The sequence below is a fragment of the Protomyctophum parallelum genome (assembly GCF_964188405.1).
Source record: "Protomyctophum parallelum genome assembly, chromosome: 8".
NCBI lineage: Eukaryota > Metazoa > Chordata > Actinopteri > Myctophiformes > Myctophidae > Protomyctophum > Protomyctophum parallelum.
This window is the reverse complement of record NC_139703.1, coordinates 22772533-22787532: the sequence shown is the minus strand read 5'-3', so window position 1 is coordinate 22787532 and position 15000 is coordinate 22772533. Positions and strand designations below refer to the sequence as shown.

Here is a 15000-nt window from a genome sequence, read left to right as displayed (position 1 = left end):
AAGCATGCACGCACGCACGCACGCACGCACACACACACACACACACACACACACACACACACACACACACACACACACACACACACACACACACACACACAAGAAGGTGCTTGTGAGAATGCATTCATGTGTGATTCTGGTGGGTGATTATACTGATGCGGGGATCCCCTTCCAAAAGTCTACTTCTGTGCATGGTAAATGGTGCATTTACTGTATAAAGCGCTTTTATCCAAAGCGCTTTACAGTACATAGATGTGCATCACCCATTCACAAACACATTCACACACCGGTGGCGGAGGAAAACCATGCAAGGCACCAACCTGCACATCGGGAGCCATTGAGCCTTCAGCGTCTTGCACAAGGACACTTCGACACTGACCCTGGTTGAGCCCGGCGGGTTCGAACTGGAAACGTCACGCCGGCCACTCTATACTGGCCACTCTGGGCATAGGAGAGGCTTTGAGGACCTGTAGTCATGATTGGCTGCCCCGAGTCTGAACCCATACTCTGAAATGTCGCCTAAGCCAATGGGAGTGCCTCATCCCCTCCTAAGCCCTGAAAGGCCCAGACTCTGCAATGCCCTATGGCAACGGCATTGCAACGGAATGTCAACGCCGCAGTATAACTCTACAGCGGCTACCAGCTAATTGTGGGATGTCTAGAGGTCATGCAGTTAAAAAATTAAATTTTCCTCTATAACTCTACGGAGTACACAAAGTAAATGACAAGACGTGGAATACAATATCCGTTGTGTGTTTTAAAGGTTACAGTGCCCCCGGAGGTGTAAATACGCCATTTTTGACCTTCTGGAACGGTAATTAGCTAGCTAGCGTGGTTGGCTAGCTGTAGCTGTATTTCAACGTCGCCTTTGGCAGGGAATCATTTTCCTTAAACACCCGCTGTAGTGCACACACGCACGCACACACACATGCACGCACACACACACACACGCACGCGCACATGATCAAATATGCGTGTGAGCATGCATGCGCACACATTGCAGAGACACAGGGTGTGTTGAGTGATGCCAAGGGAAAACAGTGAGTGTATGTGTTTCAGGCCAGCTATTTACAAAGCAACTACACATTTCAAATAAATGAAGTGGAGTAAAACTACAATATTTGAATCTGAGATGTATACTAACCGTACTATGGTTAGGGAGTGCCTGCCTAATGGTCGCCTATAGGTGAGCAATGAGCATGGGTGTGGCCTTCCAGCCTAATGTCTGATTGGAGAGCACCTGGACCCGGTGCCTCCAGGAGCCTATAACCCATTCTGAACGGGAACCCATTTTGGTGTTAGCATCATGTTATGCTTTAGCTATTGAAAAATAGCAGATCTAAAAGCTTGTAGGTCTGCTATTTTTGAAAAATCGAAGAAAGACTGACATTTTTAGAATCTGATCTCAGGTCAGAATGGGTTAATCAGACCAGTGTGTGTCCAGTGGAAACCTTGTATGAATCTGATCTCAGGTCAGAATGGGATGAATATCCTCTGCCCACTGTGGCCAGGTGAGTCATGAGGAGACATCCAGAGGAGACAGACCTGCTGCCTCCACTGTCCCCTGCTCTGTTGTCCATGACCTGCTCATTATGTTTGACTTGTTGTGCAGAAATGTCCCATTTCAAGTACAGTCTCAAATGCATAAAGATCCTTTGAAAATAGCAGATCTACAAGCCCATATTTTCAAATGGACAAAAATAAGTGGTTAATGTATAGGCTATGTTTTCAAATAAAGGTATAATAATACTATAATAATATATTTGAATCTGAGATGTAGTGGAGTAGAAGTAAAAGTACTAGAACTTGGAAGTACTCAAGTACAAATACCTCAGCATTGTACCTAAGTAAATGCACTTAGTTAGCTCTCACCACTGGTAGCTATAGCTACATTTGGCACAATTTTAAAATCCCAATTGCCTCCGTCAAGCCCTGAGCCCTACATGAACCCTCGTTGACTTTAGTGACGTCTGTAAACTGCTTGAGGGTGAGAGGCTGCAAAGGGCTCCAAATTGTTGTGAAATAATGGAATATGGGACAGCACTTTGAAGATGAGTCCGCCATTCATGACACTTTGCATCACTTTATACAAACTGTCCTTATTCACAGCCAGTGCCTATACCTACATGCTTGGACTATTTATACATGTCTATCATGTCTATTTTAGTATTTAAGCTGATCGTTTTATTATTAGTTTCATAAATACACTTTTCTGTGTGATAGGGGTTGTAATATTCATATATAATAATATTCATTATAAATTGCATTTCCATATTTTTTTACTTTGCTCATTATTCATTTCTCATCATGTTTCCCGTATTATTATTATTGTTATTTAATATATAGCCTATCCTTCCATTCCGTCTCCCTTTGAGAACAGTGAGAAAGCACTATTGTGTTTGTTGACATTCTAACCGCAATACATAACTATAATTTGCATACTTAAATGATTGACTTTCGGAAGATCTCCCTCATTCCCCTGGTAACGCTATGAACTGTGGGTAATTTATTTGCCAAAGTCAGCCTAACCCATTCTGACCTGAGATCAGATTTAAAAAAACATATTTTTGAAAATGACAGTTTTCTGAAAAAGCTATGTTTCTATGTCAGTCGTTCTTCGATAAAAAAAAAATAGCAGACCTATACAAGCTTGTAGATCTGCTATTTTTAAATAGCTAAAGCATAATGTAATGCTAACACCAAAACCGCCTAAAATGGGTTAAAGTCAGCATCGATGCTGACTTTGGCAAAGGGCACATAAAGGGGCCCTCACTGATTTACCGATTTCAAATGGGACATCCCTCAAGCACTCACAGACTTGAACGCGCAGTTTAGTCAGTGAGGGCTCATTGAGTCAGCAAGGGAGTGGATTGGGATTGGGCCTATAGGTTCCCCCACTGGGACCCTTCAATATCAGTCTTGTGTCGGATGTTTTGTGAATGTTTTAAGGATTTTTCATCATACTGTCCAAGCGTGTGGGGATGCAGGAAAAGGTGGTGTTTATGGTGTATACGTATGCATGTTTTTTTGTTTCTGTCGTTGCATGCGTGTGTGTGTGTGTGTGTGTGTGTGTGTGTGTGCGTCCGGTACGTACAGTGCGTACCGTTCTGGAGGTGAGCGGTGCGGAGGGGCTGGTCAGAGATACCATCTCCTGGATGGCGAGGCGCAGTTTGAGGCGGTGCAGAGGGTTGCTGATGCCGATCTCTCTCTGGATCTCCGTGTCCGACAGCGCCGACATGATGGCGCCGCTCTTCACGTTGGCTCGGCACGCCGCCACGTACCACGCGGGCATGCCCACCCACAGCTATGTAGGGGGGGGGGGGCAGAGCAGCAGTGTTGTTTTTGGCAGCAAATTTCTATTTTAGTTTTAGTCATAGTCTCTTCAATAGTTTTCACTTCGTTTTAGTCACATTTTAGTCACCTGGAATGTTCCAGTGTTTAATCTAGTTTTAGTCGACTAAATGTCATGCGATTTTAGTCGACTAAATCTACAGTTGATTTAGTCGACTAAAATGTGTTTTGACAGGCCTTGATGTCGTTGTAATGACATATTTTACACTTTGGTTGCATGCTGAAAATATTTTCAGCATGCAACCCAGCATAAAACTGGATCTCTTGTCCACTAGTCCCTTACTAACATTTTAGTCTAGTTTTTATTTGTTGACTAAATTGTCAGTATATTTAGTCTTAGTTTTAGTCATCATAGATTCCTTTTTATTTAGTTTTAATTTAGTTTTAGTCAGTGAAAAAAGGTAGTCGACGAACATTTTTCGTCTTAGTTTTAGTCGACGAAAACAACACTGCAGAGCAGGGCAACAGAGTCATCTGTGACGGTGATTCGTTCTGCGGAGAGAGGGTGATTGGCCGCCCTCTGCCCTCCCTCAAGTCCCTGCACGACTCTAGGGCGCTGAAGAGAGCAAAGGAAGATTATGACCTCCTCACCCTGCTCCCCTCTGGGATAAGACTGCGGCTGCCGAAGGCTACGAAAGCCCGCCACAGACAACGTGTTTTCCCCCTCAGCTGCCAGGCTGCTCAATGACTCTGGCTTCCCTTCCACCCCCATGCCTCCTAGTGACACCGGCACTTTAATCACCGGCAACATTTGATGCACTATGTACTATACTGTATAACCATGCACTTTATATTTATTTCCCTGCACGGTGTTGTCTTATGTCTGTCTATTTGTGAAATAAGAATTGAATGCACTCATGTTATGTCAAAACAAATTCCTATGTGTGTATACACAAATGGCAAATAAAGGTATCTGAATCTGAATCTATATATCTTCACTGACATTGTTGCAATTTACAATGTAGGGCATTTAGCAGACACTCTTAATCCAGAGCGATTTACAGTAAAGCGAGGTAAACACGAGGTGACAGCCTATCGAGTCATCTAGGATCACCAGTAAGACGCCCCGAGGGCCAGAAGCCAGGTCTCCCTGAAACAACAGGTCTGGTAATGCGGCTAATGCCCATATATATGGACCTTTTTTGTTGTCTGTTTTTTAATTGACTATTCGGGCCGGGTTGGAGTGAAATATGTGTGCTAAATTAGTAAGGCCAGCAGGCCCAGCCCAGTTAGGGCCCAGGTAGGACCCGGGCCTTAATTTACGGGCCCTGTTGAGAACTCTATAGTTTTCGCCGGCTGCTGGGCGCGGCTGCACTAATAACTTTGGGGCGGGCCCGTCTATAGTTTGAATGGACAGGTATCAGTCAAAAGGAAGACATCGAAGAGGAAGGACGGGTGGGAAAGGATCAATATAATGGAATGTCAGAACGGGTCAGCTCCAGATCTAAGGGGTTTGAGGTTTGAGGTCAGATGTAGAGTTGCTGGCCCCCCGGCTCCATATATGCAGATCTATAGGTGATGATCTAGTCTTCTCCAATCTCCATGTATGGCTATCCAGGGTTTGATTTAGATATCTGATAGAACGTGACGGTTTACCTCTAGCCAGGAGACGACAGTAGGCCCGTCCCACTGGGCGAAGGGCAGGCCTCTCCGCCTCGCGTCCTCCAGAAGCTCATGTCTGAGGAGAGAAATGAACAACATTAAGAGTATGAAAACAACAAACAATATGTGACTAGATTTGACTGAGGGACTGCCATTGGATTTTTTTGAAAGTCATATGAAAGCAGGGAATCATAGCTTCAAATTGACATATTGGTTGTTCAGTTTGACCCACCAGTTTTGGAGATATGGCTTATAGAGTAATGTCTTGCAGAAAACAACGAGTTGAGAAAACAGGCTTGACAGGTTCACTTCTGTGGTCTCTACAGCTACATGTTTAAGCATTTATTTCATATTTGTCGATTTCAGCTCTGACACTTATTTCAGACATGCTCTAGTATGTGAAGAGTCTGCCTGTGCTATAAACAAATTTTTGAGTGAAAAGCTGGAATTTGGGCGAAGGCAGTCTCTCAGTCTCAAATCTGGTCACATATTAAGAGTCTGAAAACAACAAACAATATGTAGAGTGTGAACGTGGCAGTGGCTCAGGAGGTAGAGCGGCCGGATGGTGAACCATGAGGCTCCCAGTTCGATCCCGGGCTCCCCCAGAGTCAGTGTCAAAGTGTCCTTGAGCAAGACTCTAAACCCCTAATTGCTCCCGATGTGCAGGTTGGTGCCTTGCATGGTTTCCTCCACCATCGGTGTGTGAATGTGTGTGTGAATGGGTGAATGTAATGCACAATCTATGCAAAGCTGTATGAATGTGTGTGTGAATGGGTGAATGTAATGCACAATAAATGCTGTAAAGTGCCTTGGATAAAAGCTATTATATAAATGCACCAATTACCAAAACAAACAGCACATGCATGTCCAAGGAGAGAAAGTAACAATATGCAGAGTCTGAAAAAAAAATAAACAAAAACATGTCTGAATGACTTCAGCTTTGGGAATAGAATAGGAGCCATTGAAAAACAGTTCCTACTTTTTCTTCATCCTGCGATCCCTCTCTGCCTGAGTGCCAAGTTTACCCAGAGTCATCGTGTCACCGATGCCCATCTCAAAGTCTGAAACATAAGCACACGCACGCACACACACACGCACGCACGCACGGACGCACGCACGCACACACACACACACACACACACACACACACACACACACACACACACACACACACACACACACACACACACACACACACACACACACACACACACACACACACACACACACACACACACCGTTTTGCATTAATATCAATATAAGGTTTTGGGATCACCGGCTGTATACTATTATGTAAAGTTGTGATATTGAAAGTCAGAGTCTTCAATGAATCAATTTCTTATATGTATACCAAGATCTCTCGATGCAGATAGTGCAGGAATACACACAATGATTAGTCTTTAAGGTGGTTATGTTCCATTTGATATTCACACACATGCATCTAGGCCTATACACATACAATAAGCAAACTCCCCAAATTGATATGCACTGTATATGGCCGTGGACCCCCTCTGAAAATATTTTGTGCCAGGGACCTCCATAAAAAATATCATTTTTTTCTTCAAAAATAGCAGATGTACGAACTCAAATAGCCTGTACTGTATAAAACAGGGGGTTTCAACTGATTGTGAACCAGGGACCACCACCCTGACTTACAGTAAATCAACCTGCTGACCACTGTTGTGTTGGCTGGGGATATGGGCTAAGATTAGTGCTTTTGTAACACTTGCTATGCATCCCATGTGTATGCATCCCACTGTTTCTCAACCAATGGTCCAATGATGACTCAACCAGACAATCCGGTGCAATTCCCCTTCTTGAGATTCTAACTTTCTGCTGAATTTCTTGACCTCCTCCAACTCCAGGTCATTCTGTTCACCCCTCCTCCTCCCGGGAGAAAACAGCGGAGAACACTGGCCTCACCAGTTTTCCCCCAGGCTTTCATTTTCGAGCCGAATGCGAACGGAAATAAAAGCCTGGGTACCGACTACCGAGGCTAGAGGGATAGAGATAGTATTGAGTGGGTCGGAATGGCAGGCGTCGGAATGGCGGTGTGTGACCTCAGCAAATCACTCCCCCATGCACTAGTGTTAGCTGGCAACACTAGAAACACATTTGATATGACAGACCTGCTTTATATCGCTAAATGTATGTGAACAGTGTACCTGGTAAGGTGGGTATCATTGTACCTGGTAAGGTGGGTATCATTGTACCTGGTAAGGTGGGTATCATTGTACCTGGTAGGGCGGGTATCATTGTACCTGGTAGGGTGGGTATCATTGTACCTGGTAGGGCGGGTATCATTGTACCTGGTAAGGTGGGTATCATTGTACCTGGTAAGGTGGGTATCATTGTACCTGGTAAGGCGGGTATCATTGTACCTGGTAAGGCGGGTATCATTGTACCTGGTAAGGTGGGTATCATTGTACCTGGTAGGGCGGGTATCATTGTACCTGGTAGGGTGGGTATCATTGTACCTGGTAAGGTGGGTATCATTGTACCTGGTAAGGTGGGTATCATTGTACCTGGTAGGGCGGGTATCATTGTACCTGGTAAGGTGGGTATCATTGTACCTGGTAAGGTGGGTATCATTGTACCTGGTAAGGTGGGTATCATTGTACCTGGTAGGGCGGGTATCATTGTACCTGGTAAGGTGGGTATCATTGTACCTGGTAAGGTGGGTATCATTGTACCTGGTAGGGTGGGTATCATTGTACCTGGTAGGGTGGGTATCATTGTACCTGGTAAGGTGGGTATCATTGTACCTGGTAAGGTGGGTATCATTGTACCTGGTAAGGTGGGTATCATTGTACCTGGTAGGGTGGGTATCATTGTACCTGGTAAGGTGGGTATCATTGTACCTGGTAAGGTGGGTATCATTGTACCTGGTAAGGTGGGTATCATTGTACCTGGTAGGGTGGGTATCATTGTACCTGGTAAGGTGGGTATCATTGTACCTGGTAGGGCGGGTATCATTGTACCTGGTAAGGTGGGTATCATTGTACCTGGTAGGGTGGGTATCATTGTACCTGGTAAGGTGGGTATCATTGTATCTGGTAAGGTGGGTATCATTGTATCTGGTAAGGTGGGTATCATTGTACCTGGTAAGGTGGGTATAATTGTACCTGGTAAGGTGGGTATCATTGTACCTGGTAAGGCGGGTATCATTGTACCTGGTAGGGTGGGTATCATTGTACCTGGTAAGGTGGGTATCATTGTACCTGGTAGGGCGGGTATCATTGTACCTGGTAAGGTGGGTATCATTGTACCTGGTAGGGTGGGTATCATTGTACCTGGTAAGGTGGGTATCATTGTATCTGGTAAGGTGGGTATCATTGTACCTGGTAAGGTGGGTATCATTGTACCTGGTAAGGTGGGTATCATTGTACCTGGTAGGGCGGGTATCATTGTACCTGGTAAGGTGGGTATCATTGTACCTGGTAGGGTGGGTATCATTGTACCTGGTAAGGTGGGTATCATTGTATCTGGTAAGGTGGGTATCATTGTACCTGGTAAGGTGGGTATCATTGTACCTGGTAAGGTGGGTATCATTGTACCTGGTAGGGTGGGTATCATTGTACCTGGTAAGGTGGGTATCATTGTACCTGGTAGGGCGGGTATCATTGTACCTGGTAAGGTGGGTATCATTGTACCTGGTAAGGTGGGTATCATTGTACCTGGTAAGGCGGGTATCATTGTACCTGGTAAGGCGGGTATCATTGTACCTGGCGCGGCGGGTAGAGTCTGTCCCTCTCTGCCCACCGGCTGCTCCAGGCGACCACCCTTCTCCTTCTTGCCAAACAGACGGCCGATGGACGACTTGATGCCTTTCTTCTGCTTGCTGCTGGCCACGCCAACATGTCAACACGCACGCACGTGCGCACGCACGCACGCACGCACGCACACGCACACACACACACACACACACACACACACACACACACACACACACACACAGTACAGGAATGAGCGAGTTGGCAACAAACGGCTTATAACCAGCTAAACAGCTTATTTGAAATATGTGTACATCTGTGTGTGTGTGTGCGTGCATGCGTGCAGGCGTGAGTGCGTGCGTGCGTGCATGCATGCGTGCGCACGTACCCTCGTCCGTCCTCCAGGCTTCCGGTAAGCTGGGCGAAGTTGGTCTCGAGCCGCAGGCTGCGTGGAGACGACGGGGGAGAGATCTCACACTTGATGGTGGCCTTGTCCTCACGGACCTCCACTGGGGACTGAGACACACATGGAGGGACAGGGAAAAAAATCTAAAATAAAGTACTGATCATAAAGAAAAAATAATGAATGAGGCTTCAGTGTTTTGAACTGTTTTCCAAAGACAGAAACTTACCGCTACTTTCCTGCGGTGTTTCCTCAAGTCACTCGGCTGTTAGAGCGATGCAACGACAACACAAGAAACCAACAAAAAAATGCACACAATATGTTATTGTTATATTCAGTGATTGAACATAAGTTATATTTATGAATATACAGTATGTTTTTTCATGTTTATGTTTATACAGCTTTCAGCATGATCAGATGTTTAAAAAGACAGCTGCCATTAAAAACACTATAGTGTCTGCTGTTCTATTTTTTTAACCCATTCTGACCTGAGATCAGATTCTAAAAATGTCTATTACATCCTGACAGTTTCATTATTAACCCATTCTGACCTGAGATCAGATTCTAAAAGTGTCTTCGATTTAAAAAAAATAGCAGACCTACAAGCTCATATCGCGCCACTCGGTGGCGCGTGCGTGCGTGCGTGCGTGCGTGCGTGCGTTGTGTGTCGTTTCTCTCTGACCAGGGTCATGATGCCCAGCTGGTGGCTGGCGCTGCGCCCGTGCCCGTGTTTGGGCGTGGAGCGGCCGCTGGTGGGCGGGGACGAGCAGGACGAGGCCAGCGATTGGGCGGTGGCCGAGGTGGGCAGGGCCCCGCGGGGGCGGAGCGTCACGTTGAGGCCGTCCATGCTGCCGCTGTTCACGCGAGACTCGATCTCGTCGGAGCGGAGGTCGGCCGACTCCCTCTCCACCTGGATCATCCTGCAGGAGGGAAACACATGAGGCGCGCTCGTTTTAACATCCTGGACAACGTGCACGCTCATTTCATTTTAACATCCTGGACAACGTGCACGCTCATTTCGTTTTAACATCCTGGACAACGTGCACGCTCATTTCATTTTAACATCCTGGACAACGTGCACGCTCATTTCATTTTAACATCCTGGACAACGTGCACGCTCATTTCATTTTAACATCCTGGACAACGTGCACGCTCATTTCATTTTAACATCCTGGACAACGTGCACGCTCATTTTATTTTAACATCCTGGACAACGTGCACGCTCATTTCATTTTAACATCCTGGACAACGTGCACGCTCATTTCATTTTAACATCCTGGACAACGTGCACGCTCATTTCATCAACGTAATTAAATATTTTATTATCGTTGGATACGACTTTGTCCCACAATTCCATATTTTATTGATGTGGTACCATTAGGAGAGATATAACAGGCAAAATAACAATTGTTCTGCCTGGGGCCGTGGCTCAGCGGTCCAGGCACCTTGGCTGGTATAATCCAGTCTGGCAGTGTGTGCCGCGGGTTCGACTCCAGATCCCGCGGCCTTTACTGCATGTCTTCCCCCCCCCCATCTCTCTCTCCCTCATTTCCTGTCAGCCCCTTCCATTGTCTGTCCCTCCAAAAAATATATAGAATAAAGGCAAATGCCACAACAAAAAAAACATAAAAAAAGAATATATACATATAATAACAATTGTTCTGCATTTTCTACTTGTGTAGAATCGTTTTACTCTCAAGTGTTAAAGATCTATAAGAGTCCATTAAGGTTTTCAACCAACCGCGCGTGTGCCTGCGTGCGTGTCTGTGTGTGTGCACGCGCGAGCGTGCACATGTTTGTTTGTGTGGGTGCGTTAAAGTCAAATCACCTGATCTCCTCGTTGATGGCGTCGAGCTGCTCCTGCAGCATGAGCGCCAGAGTCTGAGCGTCCGATTGGCCGCTGGGCGACAGGAGGGTGGAGCTAACGTCGTCCTCCAGGTCAGACTCCGCCTCCAGGTCGCCGCCTCCCCCGCCGATCATGTGACCCACGCTGCCGCGCAGCGACGACGAGTAGTCCTGCTCACACACCCCACACACCTGAACACGCACACACACACACACACACAGACACACACACACACACACACACACACACACACACAGACACACGCGCGTAGCACAAGCAAACCCCCCCCCGTTGAAATACGATCAAAACATTGTTCCGTGCAAAAATGTCATGCTTTCTGTAAGCACTGGAATGAGACAAACGTCATTGCTGTCGGGGCAGAAACCTCTTATCTCCACATTCTTATCAGTGCAATTGTAACACCCGGGAATCGAACCCAGGTCTCCAGGGATATCCCTATATGGGGGAGATATTAGACTTTTTAGGCCTTCAGACTGAGGCTATGAGACACTCTGCTAACTCCTCCCACGGGGAAACCCCATCCGGGTCACGGCACCATGAATGTAACGTGAAAATCCAATATCTTAAAGGACAACTTCAGTTTTTTTTCAACCAAGGTTCATGTTTTAGGTTGTTATTAGAGAAAGTAAAAGATGAGCGTTAATCTTTTCTTCATTTGCTGCTTTCTGTTGTTTTAGCAATTTTATTCAGTGACAAACTGACATGTTGAGCCATACAACACAGTATGGCATCCCTATAGTACCCCCCCTTCACATTCAGTAGATCTTGTGAGCTTTTGTGGTCAGATGTAATTTCCTGGGGTCTAGTAGGACTATAGTAAATCATAAAAAAGAAATCGCTATAAAATTGTGTAAAATAAATACATATTTAGCCCCATGTTCGAATGCCCCCGCCCATCCATCCATCCATCCAACCGCTTATGCTAGTCGGGTCACTGTTTGTACTTTGTTTTCTCGCTGTTGTTTTTCTGTGTGGTAGCTTTAGTGCACTTGTTTTTATTTTATTTTATTCTCCTGTACAGCACTTTGTAAACTCTGAGTTTTAAAACGTGCTATATAAATTAAGTGGATTGGATTGGATTGGATTGGGTCGCGGGGGCAACAGCTCCACCAGAGAGCTCACAAAGGATCTATCTATTGGGCACCGCGTCACACAAAGACGTAGATCCACAAATTATAAAGCTTTCGAGCTGTTAAAGAAATAAAAAAATAAATCCTTAAAGATGGAGTGCCACAATTTTTGTATGTTTTTGTAGTTTTTCATTTGTCTATGAGGTGACAGTACTTCATTAGACACCCTGGAGTCGTTTTTTATGTGCAATAGTGTATTGACTTTGTATTTAGGGTTTCTTCCTGGAGGCTGAACCCTTGACAGTGAAACGGGGCCAATGAAATAAACAATAATATAGTGACATCACACCCATCGCCACCACCCACCAGGCAAACCAGGCATACTTAATGAACTGGTGGGCGTGCCCACATGAAAACAACATTTTAACAAATACTGTACACTTTTTTTGAAAAAATATACCTCCTTATATAACAATAATAACTGATGATCATGTTTTAGGGTGGGAAAAAATCACGGCACTCCATCTTTAAAGTTAGCGCTTTTTTTGGACATATGAGGTTTCCACCCGTATTATCATGGATGGACATGGATGAAGAATGAACAGACAGAGCTGAGAGACTTACATGAGACAGCACGTTTCATGGCAGGCAGGCAGGCCAGGCACGGTGACCGGAAAACAGAGGACATCGGCACACATAGGGGTTAGTACAGAGAACGATGGCTTATTAATAGGCGATATACGTTGATTGATACAGATACAGGATTGATAGACACTATAGAGACATCTGGGCAAATTGATGAAAGAATTTACTGTTTTGCCCAAAATGTCAAATGAAATCTTCTTTTCCTTTTGAATCATCTGCCTCCATCTCGCCCTGTCCTCCTCTTCTCTCACGCCAACTAACTTCATGTCCTCTTTCACTACACATCCATACATCTTCTCTTTGGTCTTCCTCTAGGTCTCCTGCCTGGCAGTTCCGACCTCAACATCCTTCTACCGATTTACTCACTATCTCCAAACCTCTGTACATGTCCTAACCATCTCACTATCCCTCCTCTGTACATATCCATACCAAACCATCTCACTATCCCTCCTCTGTACATGTCCAAACCATCTCACTATCCCTCCTCTGTACATGTCCAAACCATCTCACTATCCCTCCTCTGTACATGTCCAAACCAAACCATCTCACTATCCCTCCTCTGTACATATCCTAACCATCTCACTATCCCTCCTCTGTACATGTCCAAACCAAACCATCTCACTATCCCTCCTCTGTACATGTCCAAACCATCTCACTATCCCTCCTCTGTACATGTCCAAACCAAACCATCTCACTATCCCTCCTCTGTACATGTCCAAACCATCTCACTATCCCACCTCTGTACATGTCCAAACCAAACCATCTCACTATCCCTCCTCTGTACATGTCCAAACCATCTCACTATCCCTCCTCTGTACATGTCCAAACCATCTCACTATCCCTCCTCTGTACATGTCCAAACCAAACCATCTCACTATCCCTCCTCTGTACATGTCCAAACCAAACCATCTCACTATCCCTCCTCTGTACATGTCCTAACCATCTCACTATCCCTCCTCTGTACATGTCCAAACCATCTCACTATCCCTCCTCTGTACATGTCCAAACCAAACCATCTCACTATCCCTCCTCTGTACATGTCCTAACCATCTCACTATCCCTCCTCTGTACATGTCCAAACCATCTCAGTCTGTCCTGATTGATTGAATTGATTGAAGTATTTATTAACAGAATTACAGTACATTTCAAGCACAACTCAATACAAAAACTGTTAACTGTGGACGACACCATAAAGCATTACTCTTGTTTACAATAGGGTCCACCCCTTTCAATTCATCCGAACATGTATATAGAGACATACAATATACACTTCTACATAAACAACAACAGGAAACACATATACGGGGAGGGGGCTGTCCGTAGGTGCCCTTTGAGAGCGGTTTTGAAGGAGTCGAGGGATTCACATGTCTTAATGACTGTTGGTAGGGTGTTCCACATTTTGGTGGCATATAGGAGCAGAATTAATTTAGTCCCTTGTTTGTGCCGAGTCTGGGTTGCACATGGTTTGTTGAGCTCCCTCATGGTGTTGTGGGTGTGGACTTGGTTGACATGTATTTAGACAGGTACATGGGTATACCATGTTATGGTCATTCTTTGTGTTTTCTCCTAACATATTATTCTCCACTCATTCTGTATGTCCGTTGCAAGAATGGAATTCTGACCAAAAAGGTCGAACCCACAAGCCAGCATGGCGATGACCCCCTGACCCCTGTGCGTGCGTGTGTGTGTGTGTGGCAGTGTTTTTTTCGTCGACTAAGACGAAAAATGTTCGTCGACTACCTTTTTTCACTGACTAAAACTAAATAAAAACTAAATAAAAACAAATCTATGATGACTAAAACTAAGACTAAATATACTGACAATTTCGTCAACAAATAAAAACTAGACGAAAATGTTAGTAAGGGACTAGTGGACAAGAGATCCAGTTTTATGCTGGGTTGCATGCTGAAAATAGCAGATCTGCTATTTTCAGCATGCAACCAAAGTGTAAAATATGTCATTACAACGACATCAAGGCCTGTCAAAACACATTTTAGTCGACTAAATCAACTGTAGATTTAGTCGACTAAAATCTTATGACATTTAGTCGACTAAAACTAGACTAACAATAAAACATTCCGGTTGACTAAAATGTGACTAAAACGAAATGAAAACTATTCAAAAGACTAAAACTAAAATAGAAATTTGCTGCCAAAAACAACACTGGTGTGTGTGTGTGTGGACGAGGAGGCGCGGCCGGGCCGGGGGCACCTTGTTGGGTTCGTCGCGCAGCGCGGCCAGCCGGCCCTTCTGTGCCCTCCTGATGACCGCGGTGCTGTAGTGACCGTCCTGACCCTCCACCACCGAGTAGCGCAGGTCGCTGGCACTGCCCACGTGAGACCTACGACG

At 45.2% G+C, this 15000-nt stretch overlaps 1 protein-coding gene across 1 annotated transcript in view; it reads right to left on the bottom strand.

Annotated features, from left to right (window-relative positions):
- ppfia4 (PTPRF interacting protein alpha 4) overlaps positions 1 to 15000 on the bottom strand; it is a gene marked incomplete at both ends in the record, with an annotated part of 396281 nt that overhangs the window by 10783 nt on the left and 370498 nt on the right. The window contains 9 exons of the mRNA XM_083771752.1: positions 3104 to 3304; positions 4948 to 5029; positions 5933 to 6014; positions 8679 to 8797; positions 9055 to 9182; positions 9299 to 9334; positions 9752 to 9989; positions 10898 to 11106; positions 14863 to 14992. Of these exons, the coding sequence (XP_083627878.1) occupies positions 3104 to 3304; positions 4948 to 5029; positions 5933 to 6014; positions 8679 to 8797; positions 9055 to 9182; positions 9299 to 9334; positions 9752 to 9989; positions 10898 to 11106; positions 14863 to 14992 (1225 nt within the window). The remainder of the gene's footprint in view (positions 1 to 3103; positions 3305 to 4947; positions 5030 to 5932; positions 6015 to 8678; positions 8798 to 9054; positions 9183 to 9298; positions 9335 to 9751; positions 9990 to 10897; positions 11107 to 14862; positions 14993 to 15000) is intronic.